The following is a 26,654-nucleotide window of genomic DNA, read 5'->3' as shown; positions in this document are numbered from 1 at the left end:
AGGGTGGGGTCGTCTGTGACAGGGAAAAGTGTAGCTCTTGAGTTGGTGCTGGGGTGGACTGGTATGCAGGTGGTGTCATGGTCTGCATCATTTGGCTTGTGACAGGAGAGGCGGCTGCTTGGGGCGTCACAGGTGGGGGCTGGTTGGGGTTGGGTCCCCCACTGGGATGGGCTGCAGTGAGAACAGCTGATGTGGGATAGCTCAGGAGAGGTGTCTGTTGTAGCACTGGCCGTGGAATGGCTGGCGGGGGAGGTGAGGTCAGGTCATCGTCTGTACATGATATCGCCTGCAGGGAGGACATGAAAACAGAAGGCAGTGTGCTTGCATTTGCATATGGGGGTGGGGGCACCGGCACCTTAATTTCTTCACTCAAAGATTCCGCTCTAGGTAACTCTTTTAAATCACTCTTTCTTTGTCTGTGTTCAGCTTCATTTTTCCATAGTTCAAACATTTTCTTATGGTGAATGCTTTTAGCTAAACATGCAGGTTTGATTTTCTTTTTTGACATCATTTTTAGCTCTGCGTCTGTCAACCTTTTACCCAAATCAGCCAGTTTTTTAACACTCAAAGAACCTTTTTCAGGGAAACCCATTTTCGACCACTCTGAAAGACAGCTTAAAGATTCGTGTCCATATTTAGCTTCCATATCAGTCATAACCTGATTCCAATCATCTCTGTCAAATAAGACAAGAGGTGAACTTCGTTCATTGCCCATCTTTTCTGACTCTTCTCTCCCCACACAGGCAAAACCACAAATCTCTCCAAATCTAATGACAAATCTCTCCAAATCTAATGACAAATCTAATGAACTCTCTCCAAATCTAATGACAAATCTCTCCAAATCTAATGACAAATCTCTCCAAATCTAATGACAAATCTCTCCAAATCTAATGACAAATCTCTCCAAATCACCAAAAAATAAAATAAAAACTAGATGGGCAATGAAAACACAAAAACAAGTCGGCTAAATATGGACTTTTCTTAAATTATATATATTATTATTATTTTACCCCTTAAATAATCAACCTAGTAATTTCCAGGAACTTGTTTTTAGAATTTGGAAAACAGAAAATTCTCACCGTTTCTAGCGAAAGCCACAGGTTCTTTTGAATCCAGGTGTTGATGAGACTCCAATGGAAGATGTCCGCGTGTCTCCCCTTCGCTTCGTGTAAGGCGGTCCGGGACCCCCCTTGCTGGTAGGGCGGGCTGATCAAAACGGCATGCGGTTCTCCCTATGGAGGCTCAAGAACACTGGATCCTCACTTCTGACACTATTTTTGTTGTGGCTTTTTCTATAGATAATCTAGAAACGTACCGAGAGTCTAAGGATGACTGAATCAAGAGCTGTCCTTCAGAGATTTATTATTACAAGTACAGGGATGCTAACTTGACCAACAGCACGCTGCTCTCAAGGTAACATGTTGAACAATACAAAGACACAGACCTTTAAGGTGAACTTTGCTCCTCCCTTTGGGGGACTGACCAAAGGGGAGGGATCTTACAACAGGGGTGGGAATATCTCTTGTGTATATGTTACAGTATGTTCAAGAAACCAGTAAAAGTTGTCAAGGAGCACTCGTTTTGACGTTCACCACACACTAATCACCACCAGATGGCGACGTCAGCCACTGCTCTGCCATTCACCAGAGTGTATATAAGAGAGTTACGTCACGCTTTGAACTCGCCGCAGACCGGAAGTGTTTACTCTTTATTTACTAGCCTAGCCTAGCCTAGCCTAGCCTAGCCTAGCCATTAGCTCCATTGTAGTCACTTGGACAGGGCGTTTAACGTGCGCTTGCCCAGGCCGTAAATATAACGATTGCATTCACCACGGCTTCGTAACTCGCGCGGCGCTCCGCCGGCCGCGCGGCCCTGGCCCGCTCTTCGCGGCCACTCGCGCCTGCGGCGCTCGGGGGCGAAGAGCAGGACCAAGGTCCGCTGGCCTTCGCGCCGCTTGGGGCTTCGTGGACCCAGGGGGGCCTCGTAACTCGTTTGGGCTTCGTGGATACAGGGGGGCTTCGGTAGCCGCTCGCAGTGTCGTGGACAATAGAGCGGCGCACCGCCTGGAGTACGTTGTTGTGGCGACCGCTTGCTCCGCCCCGTGCCGCACCACGAGTGCTCCGCGTCTCGAATGTGCTGTTTCTCTAATATACTATGACATATACATACAGTATATAAAAATCACATCATACATACTTAAAACATTGTACATATATATTGGCATAAAACAATATACATACAGAATGGTATATGAGGATACACTATAATAATACACGGATGATAGGTTAGATGAAGTTATAGAGAATGAGAGAAAGAGAGGGAGAGAAGGAGAGAGAGAGACAGCTGTGTGTGTGTGTGTGTGTGTGTGTGTGTGTGTGTGTGTGTGTGTGTGTGTGTGTGTGTGTGTGTGTGTGTGTGTGAAGAGAGGGGGGGGAAGAGAGGGGGGAGATAAGAGAGACAGAAGGACAGGACCTATTTACAATATGCGTGGCCCGGGCTAGGGCGGGGGTTTCCTGTATGTAAAGCCATGCCACACCTATGTGTTTTGGCCAGGAGACTTCCTGGGCTCTAGTTAGAAACAAAGAAATAAGGGGAGAAGGAGAGGGGGAGTCGTCACCTCTAGGCTATCTTTACGGCCAAGAAACAGAGTATCAAAGAAGAACTGTATATTGACAGTAGCTCCAGGTGGCATTGATAGGCATAAGAAACCAAAAGGTCACCAAATGGCCTGGGTCACCAGAACCTTCTACTGTCTCTCATGGACAGCCCTTAAACACAAAGAATTACATTTTATGGCCGTAACAATACTACCGTGAATACTTACTAAACTTACCCTGCTCACCACTGTTAACGTGGACTCTGAAGAGCAACCTGTACATTACACCAAAAGGCTAACAAAGATGGCTATGTTTTACACCTGCTCCGGTGGGCACGCTGTCACTAAGCTACCCTCATAGCTACCCAGACAGAGTGACAGCGGCCATGACTGGCTTCTTCCTGGAGCTTTTATAGGGGGCGGACCAGACGGACAGAGCACTGATTGGCTGGAGGTGGCAGAGTGACAGGAACCCTCCTCCACTCGTAACGGCAGCAGGAATCTTCAGACAGGGACCTAGACAGGCGTGCACACCCAATATAGAACCCAATGCAGATCCCCACTCCAATGGCTCTAGCCTTTATTAACCTTGTCCGTAACACCCCCACCACCAAGAAACAAACCCGCCGGTTTGTTTCAAGATACACCAAAACTTTATATGTCAGACTACTAAGTAATATATACATAATATTTACAATACCCACCTATCCCAACACTATATTCCTTTCCACCCCACACTCTGGACATAAAGCGTCAGCTATACATTATCTGTCCCCTTGCATTTAAACTCCAATTTATAACCACGGACTACCAAAGCCCATCTCATGAGTAAAGTAGGATTATAGGTCAGTAAATTTATACCAACACAGAATTGGAGAGACCACATAAAAGCTCGGCTAAAAACAAGGAGCGCGGTCAGTGGGGAATCACCACCCTCTACGACAGCCAGCGGCTGCAGTGGCTCCGTGCCCGTTTCACCACCCCCAGCGTCACCTGCTGGAGCACCGGCCTGAGCGCCACTTTCAGCGCTACTTTGCACAGTTGAATCACCCTGTTCAAGGTTAGGATTAACCGAAGGCACCCATTCCAGGACATTTCTCTCCACCAATCTCGCCACCACAACTGCTTTAAGATCATCTCTATTACCAGACTTACTTGGCACCGGAAATTTTGAAATGAACTGCTACTGTGTGCAGCTCCTGCACACGACAATTATCACTTTGATCAAATAGACAGATTCTAATTAAACAGCTCAAGATTAAATGGAAAGCAGCGCCATCCCTCTATGCAATTAGCCTAACCGCCAATACTAAATTTGCACCACCGTATCAATTGATTAATATTAACAAAACTTACTTTAATTTATCAGCTCTGGCTCAATATAAGCGGACGATAGCCCCCATCTGTTACGCCCACAGGGCCTAGGGGTGTTTGCGGGGTAACAAAGGCAAGGTGGTATATGCCAAAAAGTAGTTTTATTACAATAATGCAAGAATAATACAGTTAAATATAAATTAAAAGGTTGCCTTCTCCAGTGGTGAGACAGGGCGGGGCGGGCACCCGACACAGGAAATGAACAAACAAACAGCTACACCTGAGCTAAAAGGGTTAACTCCCAAGCTAACTGACTATCACCCAAACACTTCCCTAACTGACTACACTATCTACTCTAGCCAAAACGTGTACACAGTGGTAACCCGCCCATAAGTGATCTAACAGAGTGAAATACTACCGTGAATACTTACTAAACTTACCCCTGCTCACCACTGTTAACGTGGACTCTGAAGAGCAACCTGTACATTACACCAAAAGGCTAACAAAGATGGCTATGTTTTACACCTGCTCCGGTGGGCACGCTGTCACTAAGCTACCCTCATAGCTACCCAGACAGAGTGACAGCGGCCATGACTGACTTCTTCCTGGAGCTTTTATAGGGGGCGGACCAGACGGACAGAGCACTGATTGGCTGGAGGTGGCAGAGTGACAGGAACCCTCCTCCACTCGTAACGGCAGCAGGAATCTTCAGACAGGGACTTAGACAGGCGTGCACACCCAATATAGAACCCAATGCAGATCCCCACTCCAATGGCTCTAGCCTTTATTAACCTTGTCCGTAACAGTGACGTTGCTAGGAAAAAATATGTCAGAGTAATGTGGGGACAAAGTTTCTGGGTTTTTTTCAGAGTCCCCCATTCAAAGTCAATGGGGGTTTTTGAGCGTAGTTTTTTACGAATTACGTTGCCATGGTAACGCGGATCGGAAAGAAATGTAATAGCACACCATTCCCGGCCGAGCCACACATTTTGATGTATATATTGCGTGCCGAAATTTCCCCCATTCTAAGTCAATGGGGTTTTTTGGCATAGTTTTTTGCGAATTACGTCGCAATGGTAACGCGGATCGGAAATAAAAGTAATAGCACCCCATTCCCGGCCGAGCCGCACGTTTTGATGTATATATTGCGGCGGTGGCGTAAATCGTGCGGCAGTTATTACGTGCCGAAATTTGTGGCGAAACTTACGTACTTAATTACTTAAGTATGGTGGATTACAATAAGTGTTTTGCCATTGCATTGCATGGCAGGCACACTTAATTAAGTGTGCCTGCCATGCAACGCAATGGCAAAACACTTATTGTAATCCGCCATACTTAAGTCATTAATTAAGTGTGCCTGCCATGCAATGGCAAAACACTTATTGTACTCCGCCATACTTAAGTAAGTCAGTAAGTAAGTAAGTAATGTTCTTGCAAATTTCTGCACGTAATAACTGCGGCACAATTTACGCCACCCACGCAATATATACCTCAAAACGTGCGGCTCGGCCGGGAATAGGTTGCTATTACTTTTCTTTCCGATCTGCGTTACCATGGCGACGTAATTCGCAAAAAAGGACGCCCAAAAACCCCATTGACTTAGAATGGGGGACTCCCTGCCATACTTTTGCCTAGCAACGTGATTTAAACTTTAAAATGCACACACAACTTTGGTCTTTTTCCGGCCAATAGGGATGACCTGTAATTGATTAAGCCCCGCCCCCTCTGTATTCCTATTGGCTGGGTTTTAAACAGCCACTACTCCAGTTCACAGCATGGTACCGTCTTGAAACTTGGTGTCTGGACTTAAACGGCCAATAGGGACTTATTACTTAAAGGGCCTACACCATGCTTTTAAAACTATATTTTTTGTATAAATATATGCTCAAAATTGAGTCTTAGACAGGTTTTAACCCTCAACAAACACTCTGACCATTCTTTTTGTTTGTTCTAGCTCTACTATAATGAGGCTCTCCAGCTGCAATACCAAAACGGCCTCTGTTTGCTCAGGGGCGCATCTAGTGGGGTTTTTCCAGAAAAAAAAGAAGTTTTTTGAGAAAGAAAAAGTTTTTTGAAAAAGAAAAAGTTTTTTGAAAAAAAAAAAGTTTTTTGAAAAAAAAAAAGTTTTTTGAAAAAAAAGTTTTTTGAAAAAAAAGTTTTTGAAAAAAAAAGTTTTTTGAAAAAAGTTTTTTGAAAAAAGAAAGTTTTGAAAAAAAGTTTTTGAAAAAAAAAATTGAAAAAAAAATTTTTTTTTTACTCTGCATTGCATTTTTTTTGAAAAAAATTTTTTTTGAAAAAAAAAGGTTTTGAAAAAAAAAAATTTTTAAACGGGAAACGAGAGTGACGTCACTCTCGTCAACTCTCAGAACAGCACTGTTCTGAGAACCCGTGGAAAGCTTTTCATCTCTGTCTGCCCAAAACCAGAGAAAGACACAACGGTCAGAAATAGGACTTTGTGAGGATAGAAGGTGCCAGTGGGACCCCAAAAAAAGGTTTTAAAATAGAAAAAGTGAAAATTCATGGTGTAGGTCCTTTAAGCCCCGCCCCTCTTAGGCCCCGCACCTATATTCCTATTGGCTTAGCTTTAAACAGCTTTATCTCCAGTTTGCAGCATGGTCCCGTCTCGAAACTCGCTGTGTGTACTTACATGGCAAATAGGAACTATCTGTAAATGCTTAAGCCCCGCCCCCTCTGCCTTCCTATTGGCTAGGCTTTAAACAGCCATGTCTCTACTTCCCAACACGTTACTGGTCACAAACTCGGTGGGTGGTCCCACAGTCCCAACGGCTAACCGCTAATGCTAATGCTAATGCTAACAAATGCTAATGCTAACAAATGCTAATGCTAACAAATGCTAATGCTACAAATGCTAAAGCTAATGTTAACAAATGCTAATGCTAACACATGCTAATGCTAACACATGCTTATGCTAACACATGCTAATGCTAACAAATGCTAATGCTAACACATGCTAATGCTAACAAATGATAATGCTAACAAATGCTAATGATAACTCATGCAAATGCTAACAAATGCTAATGCTAATACATGCTAATGCTAATGCTAACACATGCTAATGCTAACAAATGCTAATGATGATGCTAACAAACTCTAATGCTAACAAATGTACTAATACATGCTAATGCTAACAAATGCTAAGGCTAACAAATGCTAATGCTATCAAATGCTAATGCTAACACATGCTCATGCTAATGCTAACAAATGCTAATGCTAACAAATATGCTAATGCTAACACATGCTAATGCTATGCTAACACATGCAAATGCTAACAAATGCAAAAAATGCTAAAGCTAACAAATGCTAATGTTAACAAATGCCTAATGTTTAAAGGAAAAAAATCAATGATAATGTTAATGCAAAATGCTAATGCTAACACAACTGCTATACAAGGTTGCACACACTTAGCGAGCTGCAGGCACACATTTTCTTTTCTAGTTAAGTCCATAGTTTCGCCACAAATTTCTGCACGTAATAACTGCCGCACAATTTACGCCACCCACGCAATATATACATCGAAACGTGCGGCTCGGCCGGGAATGGTGTGCTATTACTTTTCTTTCCGATCCGCGTTACCATTGCGACGTAATTCGCAAAAAACCACGCCCAAAAACCCCATTGACTTAGAATGGGGGAAATTTCGGCACGTAATAACTGCCGCAAGATTTACGCCACCCCCGCAACATATACATCAAAATGTGCGGCTCGGCCGGGAATGGTGTGCTATTACTTTTCTTTCCGATCCGCGTTACCATGGCAACGTAATTCGTAAAAAACTACGCTCAAAAACCCCCATTGACTTTGAATGGGGGACTCCGAAAAAAAAACAGAAACTTTGGCGCCACATAACTCTGCCATACTTTTGCCTAGCAACGTGATTTAAACTTTAAAATGCACACACAACTTTGGTCTTTTTCCAGCCAATAGGGATGAGCTGTAATTGATTAAGCCCCGCCCCCTCTACAACAGGAAGTGCCCTTTGCCAAACAGGAAGTGCCTCTACATCTCATGAACCGTTTATCGTACAGAGTTGTGGCTGGTGTCATACATTTTTTGTTTTCTCAAAAAAATAAAAATCTCAAAAAATTCTCAAAAAAAAATTGTTTTCTCAATTTTTTTTTTCTCTCAAAAAATTTTTTTTTCTCAAAAATGTTTTTTTTCTCTCAATTTTTTTTTTCTCAAAAAACTTTTTTTCTCTCAAAAATTGTTTTTTCTCAATTTTTTTTTTCTCAAAAAATTTTTTTTCTCAATTTTTTTTTTCTCTCAAAATTTTTTTTTTCTCAAAAAGTTTTTTTTTCTCAATTTTTTTTTCTCTCAATTTTTTTTAAAAACGTTTTCTCTCAAAAAAAATTTTTTCTCAAAAAACTTTTTTTTCTCAATTTTTTTTTCTCAAACATTCTTTTTTCTCAAATTTTTTTTTTCTCAAAAATTTTTTTTTCTCAAAAATCTCTATTTCGCCAAACAGGAAGTGCCCCTCACCAAACAGGAAGTGACCCTTTACCTCGTGAACCGTTTGTCGTACAGACGCGTAGATGGCATCAAATGATTAAGAGTCCTTAACCTTAATTGGGGCCTATTTCGCCAAACAGGAAGTGCCCCTCACCAAACAGGAAGTGACCCTTGATCTCGTGAACCATTTGTCGTACAGATGCGCAGGTTGCGTCAAATGACAAGAATAAGAGTCCTTAACCTTAATTAGGGCCTATTTCGCCAAACAGGAAGTGCCCCTTACCAAACAGGAAGTGACCCTTTATCTCGTGAACCGTTTGTCGTGCAGACGCGCGGGTGGTGTGAAATGACTTGATTAAGAGTCCTTAACCTTAATTGGGGCCTATTTTGCCAAACAGGAAGTGCCCCTCACCAAACAGGAAGTCACCCTATATCTCATGAATTGTTTGTCGTACAGACGCGTGGGTGTCATCAAATGACTTGATTAAGAGTCATTAACCTTAATTGGGGCCTATTTTGCCAAACAGGAAGTGCCCCTCACCAAACAGGAAGTGACCCTTTATCTCGTGATCTGTTTGTCGTACAGACATGTGGGTGGTGTCATATGAAGAACCATAATGTTAAAGCTTATGCAAAAAATGCTAATGTTAAAAAATGTAACGCTAATGCTAACACCAACCGCTACACAAGGTTGCACAGACTTAGCGAGCTGCAGGCACACTTAAAATTTCTTAGAAATTTTCTTTTCTAGTGAAGACAGCCAGACAGTGGAATACGTTACATTACATTAGGAGACAACGCATAAAAAAACATACAGGGTACAAAGGTGCCTAGTACATCTATGTAATTTAGCAGTGTTTTAGCAATGCAAATTTGTGACTAAAGTAAGTTATGCATAAAGTGCAGTATTGCTTTCAGTTAATACAGGATATGCCGATAGACGATACATGGTAACGGGTTCGGTTATCGAGTAACCATTTTAGATTGTACTGTACTTAAAGGGTGGAAACGAAGGACAATCTCTTATGGTCAAAGGAAGATCATTCCAGATTGAACAACTCTGAACTGAGAGGACATTTTGTCCGAAAGCGTTTTGCCGGTGCGGCATTTTGCAGTCCCCTCAAGTGGTTGCCTATTGTGCTGATTCCTTTTCATGAATTACCATGTAGGGTCTTCTATAAATAAACCTTTTTTTAAAACCTTAAAATTGGCAAAACTCAAGATACTGTATCTCTAAAGGATAGGGTGATAGGAATGGGGCTTCCTATCAAACACCTTAACTGCACTCTTATATAGCTGTTCTATGGGTTTGGCAGGTGTTTGTGCAGCAGCAGCAGCAGCAGAGCCATCCAGCTCCAGCAGCATCGTGTCCTGGGCTCTTCCTGGTAGTTTTATGTTCATGTTGGTCGGGGACTCTAATATCGGGAAGACCTGCCTAACCAACCGCTTCTGTGAAGGGATGTTCTACTCCGACCTTGATATCACCTGCGGGTTGGACGTCAGCTCTAAGCTAATGGATATAGACGGAGAGAAGATCAGGGTAACTACATGTACTCAGTATGACGTAATAACGGCTCTAATGGCGTCATGTGGTATCAATGACATGATACAATATCAGTGACTGACAATGACATCCTACAGTGCCTGCAATGCAACTGTCACACTAAAAACACATTAAGCTCAATATCAACTACATACTGTAGAGCCTCCGTTATGAAGTCATACTTGTAGATCTGTTATTAAGTGTGCCTGCCATGCAATGCAATGGCAAAACACTTGTTGTAATCCGCCATACTTAAGTCATTAATTAAGTGTGCCTGCCATGCAATGGCAAAACACTTATTGTTCTCGTTCATACTTATGTCAGACAGACTCACGGACGGACAGACGAAAACTTTGGCACGCTACTAGTGCCGCACCATTTTCGCCACCCCCGCAATATATACATCAAAACGTGCGGCTCGGCCGGGAATGGTGTGCTATTACCTTTCGTTCCGATCCGCCTTACCATGCCGACGTAATCGGCAAAAAACGACGCTTAATTGTCCCCATTGACTTATAATGGGACAATGCAAGAAATCACTTTCAAGTATTTTTCTCTCGTAAACCATAGGAGCTACAGTTTCAAACCTCAGAGAGGAGATTCATAATGATTTTAAGAATGAATCGAAAAATAATTACATCACTCGGCCTCATGGTGGCGCTATAACGGCTCACTTTACGTTTTGCCCCATAACTCTTGAACCGTAGATCGGAAAATTAAAATTCTTTTTTCCCTGGATTCCTTGGGTCAAGACGCATCTCCCCATATAGGCCACACCCATTTGCGCCAGGATAGATTTTCCGCCATCTTGAATTTTCTCCAAAACACACTTTTTGCTCCTTTTCCTACATATTTTCTTCAAATGTCACAAAAATCGATACACATGATCTATGAACCCATGCAATGAACCTATTCAAGGGATATTTTGATAGTCCTTACCGTTAGTTCGTAACGTGTTTCCAAAGTTAGCGGGAGGGGCCCGTTTCGCAAACAATAGCCATAAATCACAAACAAAACGTCGAGTCAACACTGAATTTCAACAAAAGGTCCGGGGTGGCATACTCAACGAATCCCCAAAAGCATTTCCACTTGGCCACATGGTGGCGCTATAACGGACCACTTGCCTCGTAACTCTTGAACCGTAGGTCGGAAAATTTAAATTCTTTTTTCCATGGATTCCTTGGGTCAAGACGCATCTCCCCATATAGGACCCGCCCATTTGCGTCAGGATAGATTTTCCGCCATTTTGAATTGTCTCCAAAACACACTTTTTGCTCCTTTTGCTACATATTTTCGTCAAATGTCACAAAAATGGGTACACTTGATCTAGGAACCCACGCAATAAACATAATCAAGGGAAATTTTGATAGTTCATACCGATCGTTCGTAACGGGCTGCCAAATTTAGCGGGAGGGGCCCGTTTGGCAAAAAATTGCCATAAATCACAAACAAAAGGTCAAGTCAACACTGAATTTAAACCACAGGTTGCGGGTGGCATACTCAACAGATCCCCAAAAGCATTTCCACTTCGACCCGTAGGGGGCGTCAAAAACGCGCAAAACGTAACCGTTTCGTGCCAAATGTGTTTTTCAGGTGGAACGACCCTCTCAAAACTTAACACAGACAACTTGGTGGATTGCCTCACCGTCCAAACTCGCACATTTAGCGAGCTGCAGGCACACTTGTAAAAATTGACTCTGTCAATTCTAGTTAAGTGTGCCTGCCATGCAATGGCAAAACACTTATTGTAATCCGCCATACTTAATGGTAATTAGTGTGGTTGCCCTTACAGGGCAACACACTATAGTCCTAGGGAAACTTTATTCTTTATTCTAGATAAACTTATTTTGGCGCGTTTCACCGACCACAGTTTTTGCGCCACACACTCGCGCCATATGTCAAATCGACCGGCTTCATCGGGAATCGTGTGCTTATATTTTGCTAAGAGAAAAGTTGTATCGTTTAATTGATATTAATTTATTAGTGAATTAATTTTCCCCATTGACTTATAATGGGAATCGCAAAAACTCACATTCAATTATTTTTTTTCTCGCAAACAGTTTCAAAACTTGGAGAGGAGATGCATAATGAGTTCAAGGAATAAATAAAAAATAATATCGTCAGTTAGCCTCATGGTGGCGCTATAACAGCCCACTTTACGTTTCGGCCTGTAACTCTTGAACCGTAGGTCGGAAAATTAAAATTCCTTTTTCCCTGGATTCCTTGGGTCATGACGCATCTCCCCATATAGGCCACGCCCATTTGCGTCAGGATAGATTTTCCGCCATTTTGAATTTTCTTCAAAACACACTTTTTGCTCCTTTTCCTACATATTTTCTCCAAATGTCACAAAAATCGGTACACATGATCTATGGACTCATGTGATAAACATATTCAAACGATATTTTGATAGTCCATACCGTTCTTCCGTAACAGGGTTCCAAAGTTAGCGGGAGGAGCCCATTTTGTAAGAAGTAGCCATAAATCACAAACGAAACATCCAGTCAACACCAAATTTGGCAAAGTGGCGGGGGCTATACTGAACATATACCCAAAAGCATTTCCACTTCATGCCAAAACGTGTTTTTCAGGGGGAACGACCCTCTCAAAACGAAACACAAACGATCTCGGGAGCGACGCGACAACGTAATCGCCTTGCGGAACTTGTGGGAGGAGCCTATTTCTTAAAAACAAGAAACCATATCCTTACTTCAGGAATGCAGGATCCAACTGGCACCTTTTCTAATCGCGCGTCGCACGGCCCCGGCGCTATCCGTCCCGACGTCGTCTCCCTCGGACCCCTGCGTTTTGCTCAGGGTCCCGGCGGCGCATCCCCACGACTCGCGCCGGGGCAGGGCAGGCAACCACACTCGCAATTTCACAAATTGCAAATTTTCTAGTAATAATAATAATAACTAGAAAAGAACATTTCTAAGAAATTTTAAGTGTGCCTGCAGCTCGCTAAGTCTGTGCAACCTTGTGTAGCGATTGGTGTTAGCATTAGCGTTACATTTTTTAACATTAGCATTTTTTGCATAAGCTTTAACATTATGGTTCTTCATATGACACCACCCACATCTCTGTACGACAAACGGTTCACGAGATAAAGGGTCACTTCCTGTTTGGTGAGGGGCACTTCCTGTTTGGCGAAATAGGCCCCAATTAAGGTTAAGGACTCTTAATCAAGTCATTTGATGCCACCCACGCGTCTGTACGACAAACAATTCACGAGATATAGGGTGACTTCCTGTTTGGTGAGGGGCACTTCCTGTTTGGCGAAATAGGCCCCAATTAAGGTTAAGGAATCTTAATCAAGTCATTTGACGCCACCCACGCGTATGTACAACAAACGGTTCACGAGATAAATGGTCACTTCCTGTTTGGTGAAGGGCACTTCCTGTTTGGCGAAATAGGCCCCAATTAAGGTTAAGGACTCTTAATCAAGTCATTTGATGCCACCCACGCGTCTGTACGACAAACAATTCACGAGATATAGGGTGACTTCCTGTTTGGTGAGGGGCACTTCCTGTTTGGCGAAATAGGCCCCAATTAAGGTTAAGGACTCTTAATCTTGTCATTTGACGCAACCCGCGCGTCTGTACGACAAACGGTTCACAAGATCAAGGGTCACTTCCTTTTTGGTGAGGGGCACTTCCTGTTTGGCGAAATAGGCCCCAATTAAGGTTAAGGACTCTTAATCTTGTCATTTGACGCAACCCGCGCGTCTGTACGACAAACGGTTCACGAGATCAAGGGTCACTTCCTGTTTGGTGAGGGGCACTTCCTGTTTGGCGAAATAGGCCCTAATTAAGGTTAAGGACTCTTAATCTTGTCATTTGACGCAACCCGCGCGTCTGTACGACAAACGGTTCACGAGATCAAGGGTCACTTCCTGTTTGGTGAGGGGCACTTCCTGTTTGGCGAAATAGGCCCTAATTAAGGTTAAGGACTCTTAATCAAGTCATTTGATGCCATCCACGCGTCTGTACGACAAACGGTTCACGAGGTAAAGGGTCACTTCCTGTTTGGTGAGGGGCACTTCCTGTTTGGCAAAATAGGCCCCAATTAAGGTCAAGGACTCTTAATCAAGTCATATGAAACCATCCACGCATCTGTACGACAAACGGTTCATGAGATGTAGAGGCACTTCCTGTTTGGCGAAGGGCACTTCCTGTCACAGAGGGGGCGGGGCTTAATCAATTAGCTCATCCCTATTGGCCGGAAAAAGACCAAAGTTGTGTGTGCATTTTAAAGTTTAAATCACGTTGCTAGGCAAAAGTATGGCAGAGTTATGTGGCGCCAAAGTTTCTGGGTTTTTTTCGGAGTCCCCCATTCAAAGTCAATGGGGGTTTTTGAGCGTAGTTTTTTGCAAATTACGTTGCCATGGTAACGCGGATCGGAAAAAGTAATAGCATACCATTCCCGGCCGAGCCGCACATTTTGATGTATATATTGCGGGGGTGGCGTAAATCGTGCGGCAGTTATTACGTGCCGAAATTTCCCCCATTCTAAGTCAATGGGGTTTTTTGGCGTCGTTTTTTGCGAATTACGTCGCCATGGTAATGCGGATCGGAAAGAAAAGTAATAGCACCCCATTCCCGGCCGAGCCGCACGTTTTGATGTATATATTGCGGGGGTGGCGTAAATTGTGCGGCAGTTATTACGTGCCGAAATTCTGTCGGAACATTATATATACTAGAAAAGAAAATTTCTAAGAAATTTTAAGTGTGCCTGCAGCTCGCTAAGTGTGTGCAACCTTGTATGTGTTAACATTAGCATATTTGTTAGCATTAGCATTTGTTAGCATTAGCATGTGTTAGCATTAGCATTTGTTAGCATTAGCATTTGTTAGCATTAGCATTAGCGGTTACGTTTTGCGCGTTTGTGGTGCCCCCTATGGGTCGAAGTGGAAATGCTTTTGGGTATATGTTCAGTATAGCGCCCCCCACTTGTGGTTAAAATGTGGTGTTGACTGGATGTTTCGTTTGTGATTTATGGCTACTTCTTACAAAACGGGCTCCTCCCGCTAACTTTGGAACCCTGTTACGGAAGAACGGTATGGACTATCAAAATATCGTTTAAATATGTTTATCGCATGAGTCCATAGATCGTGTGTATCGATTTTTGTGACATTTGGAGAAAATATGTAGGAAAAGGAGCCTATATGAGGAGATGCGTCATGACCCAAGGAATCCAGGGAAAAGGGAATTTTAATTTTCCGACCCACGGTTCAAGAGTTACAGGCCAAAAGGTAAAGTGGACTGTTATAGCGCCACCATGAGGCCAACTGACGAAATTATTTTTTATTTAATCCTTGATATCATTATAAATCTCCTCTCCAAGTTTTGAAACTGTAGCCCCCATGGTTTGCGAGAAAAAAAATATTGAATGTGAGTTTTTGCGATTCCCATTATAAGTCAATGGGTAAAATTAATTCACTAATAAATTAATATCAATTAAACGATACAACTTTTCTCTTAGAAAAGTAATAGCACCCCATTCCCGGCTTATTACGTGCCGAAATTCTGTCGGAACATTATATATATATATATATATATATATATATATATATATATATAAGTATGGCGGATTACAATAAGTGTTTTGCCATTGCATTGCATGGCAGGCACACTTAATAAGTATGGCGGATTACAATAAGTGTTTTGCCATTGCATTGCATGGCAGGCACACTTAATAATGATCCCACAAATTTCGGCACGTAATAACTGCCGCACAATTTACGCCACCCCCGCAATATATACATCAAAACGTGCGGCTCGGCCGGGAACGGTGTGCTATTACTTTTCTTTCCGATCCGTGTTACCATCGCGACGCAATTCGGAAAAAACGACACCCAAAAACCCCATTCACTTTGAATGGGGGACTCATTCAAAGTGAAAACAGAAACTTCGTCGCCACATTACTCTGGCATACTTTTGCCTAGCAACGTGATTTAAACCTTAAAACACTCACTCGACTTTGGACTTTTTCCGGCCAATAGGGATGAGCTATAATTGATTAAGCCCCGCCCCCTCTGGATTCATATTAGCTGGGCTTTAAACAGTCATAACTGTTGTTCACAGCATGGTACCCTCTTGAAACTTGGTGTCTGGACTTAAACGGCCAATAGGAACATATTACTTAAGCCCCGCCCCCTCTTAAGCCCCACCCCCATCTGATTGGCCGAAACTTTATTTGGCTATAACTCATCAACCCTTTGTCGTACAAACGTGTGGGTGGTGTCATTTGACATGTGTCAGAGTTACACAAGGTTGCACACACTCAGCGAGCTGCAGGCACACTTAAAATTTCTTCGAAATTTTCTTTTCTAGTTAAGTGTGCCTGCCATGCAATGGCAAAACACTTAATGTAATCCGCCATACTTAATTAATGATAATAATAATAATGATCCCACAAATTTGGTGCGGTAATAACTGCCGCACAATTTACGCCACCGCCGCAATATATACATCAAAACGTGCGGCTCGGCCGGGAATGGTGTGCTATTACTTTTCTAAGAGAAAAGTTGTATTGTTTAATTGATATTAATTTATTAGTGAATTAATTTTACCCATTGACTTATAATGGGAATCGCAAAAACTCACATTCAATATTTTTTTTCTCGCAAACCATAGGGGCTACAGTTTCAAAACTTGGAGAGGAGATTTATAATGATATCAAGGATTAAATAAAAAATAATTTTGTCAGTTGGCCTCATGGTGGCGCTATAACAGTCCACTTTACCTTTCGGCCTGTAACTCTTGAACCGTGGGTCGGAAAATTAAAATTCCTTTTTCCCTGGATTCCTTGGGTCATGACGCATCTCCTCATATAGGCCACGCCCATTTGCGTCAGGATAGATTTTCCGCCATTTTGAATTTTCTTCAAAACACACTTTTTGCTCCTTTTCCTACATATTTTCTCCAAATGTCACAAAAATCGATACACACAATCTATGGACTCATGCGATAAACATATTTAAACGATATTATGATAGTCCATACCGTTCTTCCGTAACAAGGTTCCAAAGTTAGCGGGAGGAGCCCGTTTTGTAAGAAGTAGCCATGAATCACAAACGAAACATCCAGTCAACACCAAATTTTAACCACAAGTGGGGGGCGCTATACTGAACATATACCCAAAAGCATTTCCACTTCGACCCATAGGGGGCACCACAAACGCGCAAAACGTAACCGCTAATGCTAATGCTAACAAATGCTAATGCTAACACATGCTAATGCTAACAAATGCTAATGCTAACAAATATGCTAATGTTAACACATACAAGGTTGCACACACTTAGCGAGCTGCAGGCACACTTAAAATTTCTTAGAAATTTTCTTTTCTAGTTAAGTCATTAAGTAACGTTCTTGCAAATTTCGGCACGTAATAACTGCCGCACAATTTACGCCACCGCCGCAATATATACATCAAAACGTGCGGCTCGGCCGGGAATGGTGTGCTATTACTTTTCTTTCCGATCCGCGTTACGATTGCGACGTAATTCGCAAAAAACTACGCCCAAAAACCCCATTGACTTAGAATGGGGGAAATTTCAGCACGTAATAACTGCCGCACGATTTACGCCACCCCCGCAATATATACATCAAAATGTGCGGCTCGGCCGGGAATGGTGTGCTATTACTTTTCTTTCCGATCCGCGTTACCATGGCAACGGAATTCGCAAAAAACTATGCGCAAAAACCTCCATTGACTTTGAATGGGGGATCCGAAAAAAAAAAAAAAAAACTTTGGCGCCACATAACTCTGCCATACTTTTGCCTAGCAACGTGATTTAAACTTTAAAATGCACACACAACTTTGGTCCTTTTCCGTCCAACAGGGATGAGCTGTAATTGATTAAGCCCGCCCCCTCTGTAACAGGAAGTGCACTTCGCCAAAGAGGAAGTGCCTCTACATCTCATGAACCGTTTGTCGTACAGACGCGTTGGTGGCGTCAAATGACTTGATTAAGAGTCCTTAACCTTAATTGGGGCCTATTTTGCCAAACAGGAAGTGCCCCTTACCAAACAGGAAGTGACCCGATATCTCATGAACCGTTTGTCGTACAGACTTGTGGGAGGCGTCAAAAGACTTGATTAAGAGTCCTTAACCTTAATTGGGGCCTATTTCGCCAAACAGGAAGTGCCCCTCACCAAACAGGAAGTGACCCTTTGTCTCATGAACAGTTTGTCGTACAGACTCGTGGGTTGCGTCAAATGACTTGATTAAGAGTCCTTAACCTTAATTGGGGCCTATTTCGCCAAACAGGAAGTGCCCCACACCAAACAGGAAGTGGCCCTTTATCTCATGAACCGTTTGTCGTACAGACTCGTGGGTGGCGTCAAATTACTTGATTAAGAGTCCTTAACCTTAATTGGGGCCTATTTCGCCAAACAGGAAGTGCCCCACACCAAACAGGAAGTGGCCCTTTATCTCATGAACCGTTTGTCGTACAGACTCGTGGGTGGCGTCAAATTACTTGATTAAGAGTCCTTAACCTTAATTGGTGCTTCCTTCACCAAACAGGAAGTCCCCTTCACAAAATAGGAAGTGCCTCTATATCTCATGAACCGTTTGTCGTACAGTCGATAATGTTAAAGCTAATGCAAAAAATGCTAATGTTAAAAAATCTAACACTGATCTAACGCTGATGCTAACACCAAAAAAATCTAACGCTAATGCTAACACCAACCACTACACAAGGTTGCACACACTTAGCGAGCTGCAGGCACACTTAAAATTTCTTAGAAATGTTCTTTTCTAGTTTCCACTATTTTTGAAAATGTTTGAAAATATATCAAATAGTTTATTATTACTAGTCCTTACCCGTTCAAAGATATGAGCTCCGAAATTATGTGCAGTGTGTGGGTTATGGGGTGTGCACTGTGCACATGCACAGTATATGAGGGATGGAACACACACACACACACACAGCTGGTTAAACATGTTGCCCCATGCTAGATGCAGAATAGATGTGCCTCATGCTAGATGCAGAATAGATAGTAGATACAACATAAAAATGCTAATATACAGCATATGATTTGTGAAAGTGACAAACGGGCTTCACAGTTATGTCAGGTGTGTTCATATGCTAATGCGATTTCAGATCAATTGCTCCAGCCACTGAGGAGAAACGCTGTGACAGACACTCAGACAGACAGACAGACAGACAGACAGACAGACACTCACTCAGACAGACATTCGGAAAATTATAGTATAGATGTAATAATTGTGACAGACAGGCACAGGTATATTTGGCAGACATAATGTAGTTGTGATAGAGGGCTGATGGCACTACTGAAACAGACTGAGTGGGTGGGACTAAGATGAAAAGACACAGAGCTCATAGGAGTACATTAGCCTGGGATCAGTAGCATTTCGGGTTTATGATCTGGTTGAGAGCAGAAACAACCTACCGGTATGTCATGTTGCCTAAACGGAATCAGTTTTATAAGAGTAACATGAATTGTTCTTCAAGCGTACAAATCTAACCGAATAATGGACCCATGAGGTTGACAGAGGGTATTTGTTTTCCTCCTTTGTTTAAAATGTTTATTTCCTGTCTACACAAGCATGTTATAAAATCTCACCAGTGACTGTGAGCGGTGCCCACTTTGCATGGTATCAAACACGATACACGTGCATATCTCCTTTTATGGGCCGTTCTGTCTGTGACATCAGCTGTGGTGATGACGGTCTCTGTGTACTTTCTATGACGTTAGTCTCGTGCTCAGTGGTGGAAAAAGTACTCACATTTTCTACTTAAGTAAAACTATCAATACTGCATTGTAGAAGTACTCTGTTACAAGTAGAAGTCCAGTATTACAAATGTACTTGAGTAAAAGTACAAAAGTATTGGCATCAAAATGTACTTTAAGTACTAAAAGTAAAAGTACAAAATGTTTGAAAATAGCAGATCTACAAGCTCACAACGTGTCGCGATGCAACGCGTTGTGAGCTTGTAGATCGGCTATTTTCAAACATCCAAGGTATAACATCGGGCTAAAGGGGTTTATGTATGTTTTTTTATATTATATCTGAAAAGTAACTAGTAACTAAACTTTTCAAATAAATGTAGTGGAGTAAAAGTACAATCTTTGGATCCCAGACGTAGAGGAGTAGAAGTGAAAGTATTGGAAATTGGACTTACTCAAGTAAAGTACAAATACCTCAAAACTGTACTTAGTACAGTACTTAAAGGAGAAGTTCACCACTTTTCAACCTGTCTTCATATAATAGGTCCTCACTAATTTTCATGATAAAATATCAAAAAAAAATTCTACTCAGTCCAAGTCTCCTAGGAGAGCTGTGGGAAGTTCAGAATCCATCGTCTTGTGACATCATCATTTTCCAAAAAAAAAATGTAATGAATATTTTTGAAAAAAATATTTAGATTTTTAATATCGCGAGAACAATGGCTTCCACTTTAAAATTGCAACTTTTCAGGAATAGAAAGCCTGCAGTTTCTATAAGCTGGATTGGTAATCGATGATGTCACAAGACTATGGGTTTCTGACCAGCCCACAGCCCTCCTCTGAGAAAAAAAAAAAAAAGAAAAGCTATTTTTGAGTGAGGACCAATTATATGAACATAGGTTGAAAAGTGGTGGAGTGCCCCTTTAAGTAAATGTACCTACTTAAGTAAATGTTCCTTCCTTCCTTCCTTCCTTCCTTCCTTCCTTCCTTCCTTCCCTCTCTTCCTTCCTTCCTTCCTTCCTTCCTTCCTTCCTTCCTTCCTTCCTTCCTTCCTTCCTTCCTTCCCTCTCTTCCTTCCTTCCTTCCTTCCTTCCTTCCTTCCTTCCTTCCTTCCTTCCTTCCCTCTCTTCCTTCCTTCCTTCCTTCCTTCATCCTTCCTTCCTTCCTTCCTTCCTTCCTTCCTTCCTTCAGTAACGCCTCAATGTCTATAGCTGCTGACGTGTTGTAACATCACATCGTTGTGACATCACATTGTGAGATCCCTGATGTCTTCAATTTAAAGCCCATAGCTTGGAATGTCCATATATGGACTTATTGTATGGAGTCAGTTTAGTCTCATAATGTTTGTAACTCACATGCCCAGATTCACAACTCACAGGTTCAGTTTCATATCTGTATTTCACATTTGTGTTTCACATCTGTATTTTGCATCCGTGTTTTACATCTGTGTTTTGCACAGTGTTGTATAAAGTACTGGAAACCCATACTTAAGTAAAAGTACCGATATTCCACTTGAAAGTTATTCAAGTAAAAGTAAAAGTCACCGATAATATTATTACTTGAGTAAAAGTATGAAAGTAGCTCTCATTAAATGTATCAAAAGTACATAGTGTTAAAATGTACTTAAGAATAAAAGTAAAAGTAAAAAGTACAAGTACAAGTACAAGTAAAAGTACAAAAAATATTTTCAGAATGCCTACAAAAAATTGACAATTCTCAAAGTGTTTTATTATTAATAGGTTGGAACATTCAGTGACCCCTGGATACCAGGGCCACAGCACACACCTACAGTAAGAACAAAACATTTTGATCCTACCATGCAAAAAAATACACAAGTCCAAAGCTGACGGCCACAAAACAGTTGAAGCTAGAAACCTCAAAACCTACTCTAGCGAAGCCTTTAATCACAAACTGGAGAAATCTGACTGGTCCCCAGTACTAGCTAGCACTCAGGTCGATGAAGCCTGGCTGGGCTTTAAATCCATTTTCAACACTACCCTAGACGAAGTGGCTCCTTTGCTTAGGGTCAGGGTTAAAGCCCGCTCACAGCCATGGTGGAATTCGGAAATCTGTGAATCAATGAAACTCAGAGACAAAAATACTCTGAGAAACGCAAATATAATCACAAACTCAAAAAAGGCCCCAATAAACACCTTGAAGCCAAATTAGAAATAGTCAGTTTAGAGGCCAATAAACTGAGAAATCGGACAACCTCCTTAATCCTCTCTGCCAAAAAACACTACTTGGATGAGAAAGTTGAGGAAAACATCCACAAACACGAGACCTATGGAAGCTATTTAAAACCCAGCTAGGCTGTGGTGCTAAACTTAGATCCATAGCCAGCAACATATCCATCCAAACTCCCATAACCCTCCTCACTGACAGTCTTGATGTAGCCAAAAATCTCAACATCTATTTCACCTCCATGGCCAAAAATCTGGTCAATAAACTGCCCGCTCCATCTGGGCTGTTTGGTGTTAGGCACATCTTGAAATTCTACAGGAACCTTGGGGTATGCAAAGACAATTTTAAACTTACCACGGTGACAACTGATGAAGTGTTTAAAAAACTGCGCACCCTACCTCAATTCAAGGCCGCTGGCCATGATAAAATCGCCCCCAAATTTCTCATAGACTCAGCTGCCACCATTGCCCCAATCATTACCCATATTATTAATCTATCTATCAAGTAGGGTTATGTCCCCCAGGACTTCAAATTAGCTAAGGTAACCCCCCTGCACAAAAAAGGCAGTAAACTTGACCCTGGCAACTACAGGCCAATCTCTATCCTTAGTTCCATCTCTAAGGTAATGGAAAAAATTGTCTATGAACAGGTGGCTAAATATCTTGAAGAGAATAAACTGATCTACGAGTTCCAGTCTGGCTTCAGAGAGTCCCATTCCACAGATACATGCCTCATCTATTTGAATGATTACATCAAACGTGAAATTCACGATGGCAAATATTGCGGCATGGTCATGCTGGACCTCCAGAAGGCATTTGACACCGTCGATCATTCTATTCTGATTGAAAAACTCAAAGCTATTGGTCTTGATAGCACAGCAGTGAGATGGATGCACTCTTACTTGGTGGGGAGGGAACAGATGGTGGAAGTCAACGGAACCCTGTCCCCCCCCCTCCCAGTAAACTGTGGAGTACCTCAAGGGAGTATACTAGGACCACTGTTGTTCTTAATATACGTAAACGACATGTCATCTGCTTGTGACTGCAATCTGTTTCTGTTCGCGGATGACTCGGCTCTCCTAGTCTCAGGCAGAGACATATTGCAGGTTGAAAAGGCCCTTAACTGTGAACTTAACAAGATCTGCACCTGGCTCAATGACAACAGACTCTCAATTCACCTAGGCAAAACTGAATGTATCCTCTTTGGATCTAGTCAGAAACTTAGCCTAGTTGAGAACTTCACAATTAAAGTAGGTGACACTGTGATAGAAAGAAAAAACTACATCTGCTACCTGGGTTGCATCCTGGAGGCTGTGGTGGAATTCAGATCAATCAATAATCATGAGAGAATGAGGAGACAAGACAATTATATTAGGTGGTGTGTGGTCAAGTTTATATAACATGATATCATGGACAGAAGTACAGTTTAACACTCTGGTCAGTGGTAAAAGAATTCTGCGAAGAAGAATGGTCAAACACTAGAATTATACTGTGGCTTCAAGGCCTCTGGAACGAGCTGTACCATAACAAGATAGGCTTTACCACAACAATAGTTACTGAGGCCTTCTGAAGACCTCTCGACTCCTAACTATCAAGTACTAGTATCATCATACTGTACAGACCTAGATATTAATATAATCAATGAATACATGATCTACTCTATAACGTCATACATAATCAATCATGATAAACTCTAATCTACTGCAATTCCTCCCTTTTTGTACTTGTATTTTTTTTTTTTTGGATAATTAAATACAATCTTTCTAAAACATCTAATGAAAAATAATAAATGAATGTCCTCTAATGGAAAAAAAATACCTCATCAAAGTCATCATTGGGAAAAATTGGTACATGAACTATTTAAACAAAAGCACAAAAACACTAATCACAACATAACAAATTAATAAAAATGAATGTCAATTGATCGTGGTTCAATAATGATCGACCCAATTGTGGATGAGATCTAAACCTGCTTTATCTTGCAGGGCAAAGTCACTCATCACCCTCGTTATACCACCATTTATTCGAGCCATGACCTGCTAGTCAGGTACACAAGTTGTTCCATTATAATTGATCGCCATCAATTGACAGACATAACCCATCAAACAAAAGATGTATGTGTATCTGTGAATGTTTCAAAATAAAAAAAACATAATGGGAACTGGGACAGGGGCGGGGCCGGGGTGTGTGTGTGTGTGTGTGTGTGTGTGTGTGTGTGTAAGTGGGAAGGGAAGGGGGGGGGGGGGGGGGGGGGAGGGACACCACCTTTCTGTTTTCTTTGTGTTTGTGTGTGTGTGTGTGTGTGTGTGTGTGTGTGTGTGTGTGTGTGTGTGTGTGTGTGTGTGTGTATAGAGTCTTTAAACAAGCTCAGAGTCCATCCATGTTATGACTGTCCGTCACAACATATTCCGTTTCGAGCGGAAAAGAACAAGAAGGTATCTCCATTTTGACCGATATATTCCAACGATATTTCCATGCACGTTTGGAAACAGAGGCAAGGGTGACATCACCCTTCCTTGCACTTCTCAGGAAAGAGACCGGAAAACCGGGGCGAGGTTTAATAACCTGCAGCCCCCCTTTTCCTCAAAATCTCACTGCCCAACGATATATTCCACACGAAAACAACGCTCGAGATTGCAAGGCACATTCAACTGCATCCAGGCCAGACGATTCATATCTCTGGTGACTGATGTGCCATTTCAAACTTCCCACGTCATGTGGAAAACATGTATTTCCATTGGATTGGTAGAAGATTCACAATGACAGCCTTATCCATATTGAAGCTCTAATCAGGACTGATCCTTATTTTCCAGCCATTTACTGCACACTTAAAATGCAGCGTGTTGTTTTGCTCTGCTGGGCCCTCGCTGTGAAACAAACCGATGAACATGGCACACAAAGCCACTTTTGCATGCATACTGTATATAATCATTTTTCAGAATTAATATGATTGGGTTTGTTTAGTTAGGTTAGTAAGCTGGTTAATTCATTTGCATTATTCAATTAGCACACACAAGATGTAATTGGAAACAACAACAACAACAATAACAACAACACAAAACTTCCTGTGTTTCTCACAGGACAATATCCATGATTCAGCTTTCTCTGTGAAAAAAATTTGAGATTAAAAGGCATACAAAATGCTGGACTGCTCAGCGTCCTCTGTCAAATCCCCTGTAAATCAAAATTCAAAAGACACTTGAGTCCTTCGGACCTCCATAAGGCGCAGTATATGGTTATTAATTTGATCATTGCCCCGTAGTGGTCACTGGGAATAAAAGTAAAGTTCAGGTTAATGATTGAATCCATGATATATCAAACAGGAAAAGGCATTATTACAAGAATAAAAAAATATATTATTATAACCTTTAAATATGTCAGTTTCCCTACCTGCCTGCTCAGTCGTTCGAGTAGCGAATAAGGTAAAAATGAGTCTGAGTCAAAGTCAAATGAAAGTCCCTAACCCATGGGCTGATTGGAAAAAGAACAAATGCATATCATTCACTGTAGATTATTTCAAAATCGCAAAATGTCCGCTTTTCGGCACACTGAAAAGCTCCCATCTAAATGTACAAATGTATGTACTTATGGACTTAATTAAACATGCCCACTTTCTCTCAAATATAAATAAAATTAAAAAAAAAAAAAAAAAAAAGTCATATCTTATTCGTTGTGGGACAGTAAACTTCTCTAAACGTACTTATTTGAGTAAAATATCAGCAGTTACATTTCAACCACTGCAGGCCTCTATCTTGTTTGGAATTCCATTCCAAGAACACATAACAATAATAAACTTGTGCTGTTGGTCCCTATGTAACAATGGAAAAAGAAATGGGCACTATTTCATGAAAAGAGTAACTCAAACTAAACAATATAATTTTACCGCTGCTAAATGGTGTTAGATAAATATGCCCTGAACTATGTTTATTATTGATTTTCAGTTATTACAAATTACGTTTTCACTTAATCACTTTATAATCATTTAACTTTATAGGTAGTATGACCTTTGCCGGTCACTTCACATTTCAGACTTCCATAGATATCAACATTTCCTGTAGAAATCTAAAGTAATTTTTTTTCTACTGACATCTTATTTTATAAAAAATACTATTTCGGCATAATGTCAACACTTAAATTAAAGTTCAATTAAAGTTTATGTTTCACTTGTGTCACAAATGTAAATTCAGTTTTATTTTATTTCTGTTTTTATCTGAGTACCAACACCAGCACACACCACTAAATTTCAAATTATTTGTGCTCTGAAAACACTTTCTTTGCTCCTTTTAATTTGTCTCTTTTAAGAAATATATATTATATCGGATAGATTATTCTGATAATGACATTCTATTTCACACCACACATTACAATTTGTCCCATGTATTTGGTTGTCTTATTTGATTAAGCTATGATGAGCTGTCACTCTAATATTCTGACTTCTCAAACAACTTAAAATGTACGGAGAGAAAAAATGTTTAAAATGATATACTGTATATATGTTCGCTCTTTATGTGTGTGAGTCTAAAATTGTGTTATGTTCGCCCAGCGCGATAAAAATGTATTCTGTTTTCACATGCGAAACTTTACAAAATGATTAGGCAAGAAATCAATCTTATCTTGATAGACCTCTGTGCTGAACAATGAGCTGGTCATGAGTCCTTGACCGTGGCACGAAAACCGAACAGTTCCAGTGTGTCTGTAACAGATTAGAATGTTTGTCAAAACAAGCTCCCCCAAAGCTTGCGCAGAAAATGAAATGTCTCTCAAAACACACTCCAGGCATGGGTCCTTGACTGTTGAAATGTTGTGCCTTCTGTAGCACTTTCAGTGGCATAATTTACTCTTTGTCATGAGCG

The 26,654-nt window shown here is 41.4% G+C and overlaps 1 protein-coding gene across 1 annotated transcript in view; it reads left to right on the top strand.

Annotated features, from left to right (window-relative positions):
* Positions 1-9,680: 9,680 nt before the first annotated feature.
* LOC308287262 (ras-related protein Rab-33B-like) overlaps positions 9,681-26,654 on the top strand; it is a gene marked incomplete at both ends in the record, with an annotated part of 40,106 nt that continues 23,132 nt past the window's right edge. Inside the window, one exon of the mRNA XM_080728378.1 lies at positions 9,681-9,917. Coding sequence (XP_080584504.1) covers positions 9,681-9,917 — 237 coding nt within the window. The remainder of the gene's footprint in view (positions 9,918-26,654) is intronic.

This window comes from Nannobrachium achirus (genome assembly GCF_963921795.1).
Source record: "Nannobrachium achirus genome assembly, chromosome: 6".
Taxonomy (NCBI): Eukaryota; Metazoa; Chordata; class Actinopteri; order Myctophiformes; family Myctophidae; genus Nannobrachium; species Nannobrachium achirus.
The sequence above is the reverse complement of the archived record's forward strand: the minus strand, read 5'-3'. Positions and strand labels throughout refer to the sequence as shown.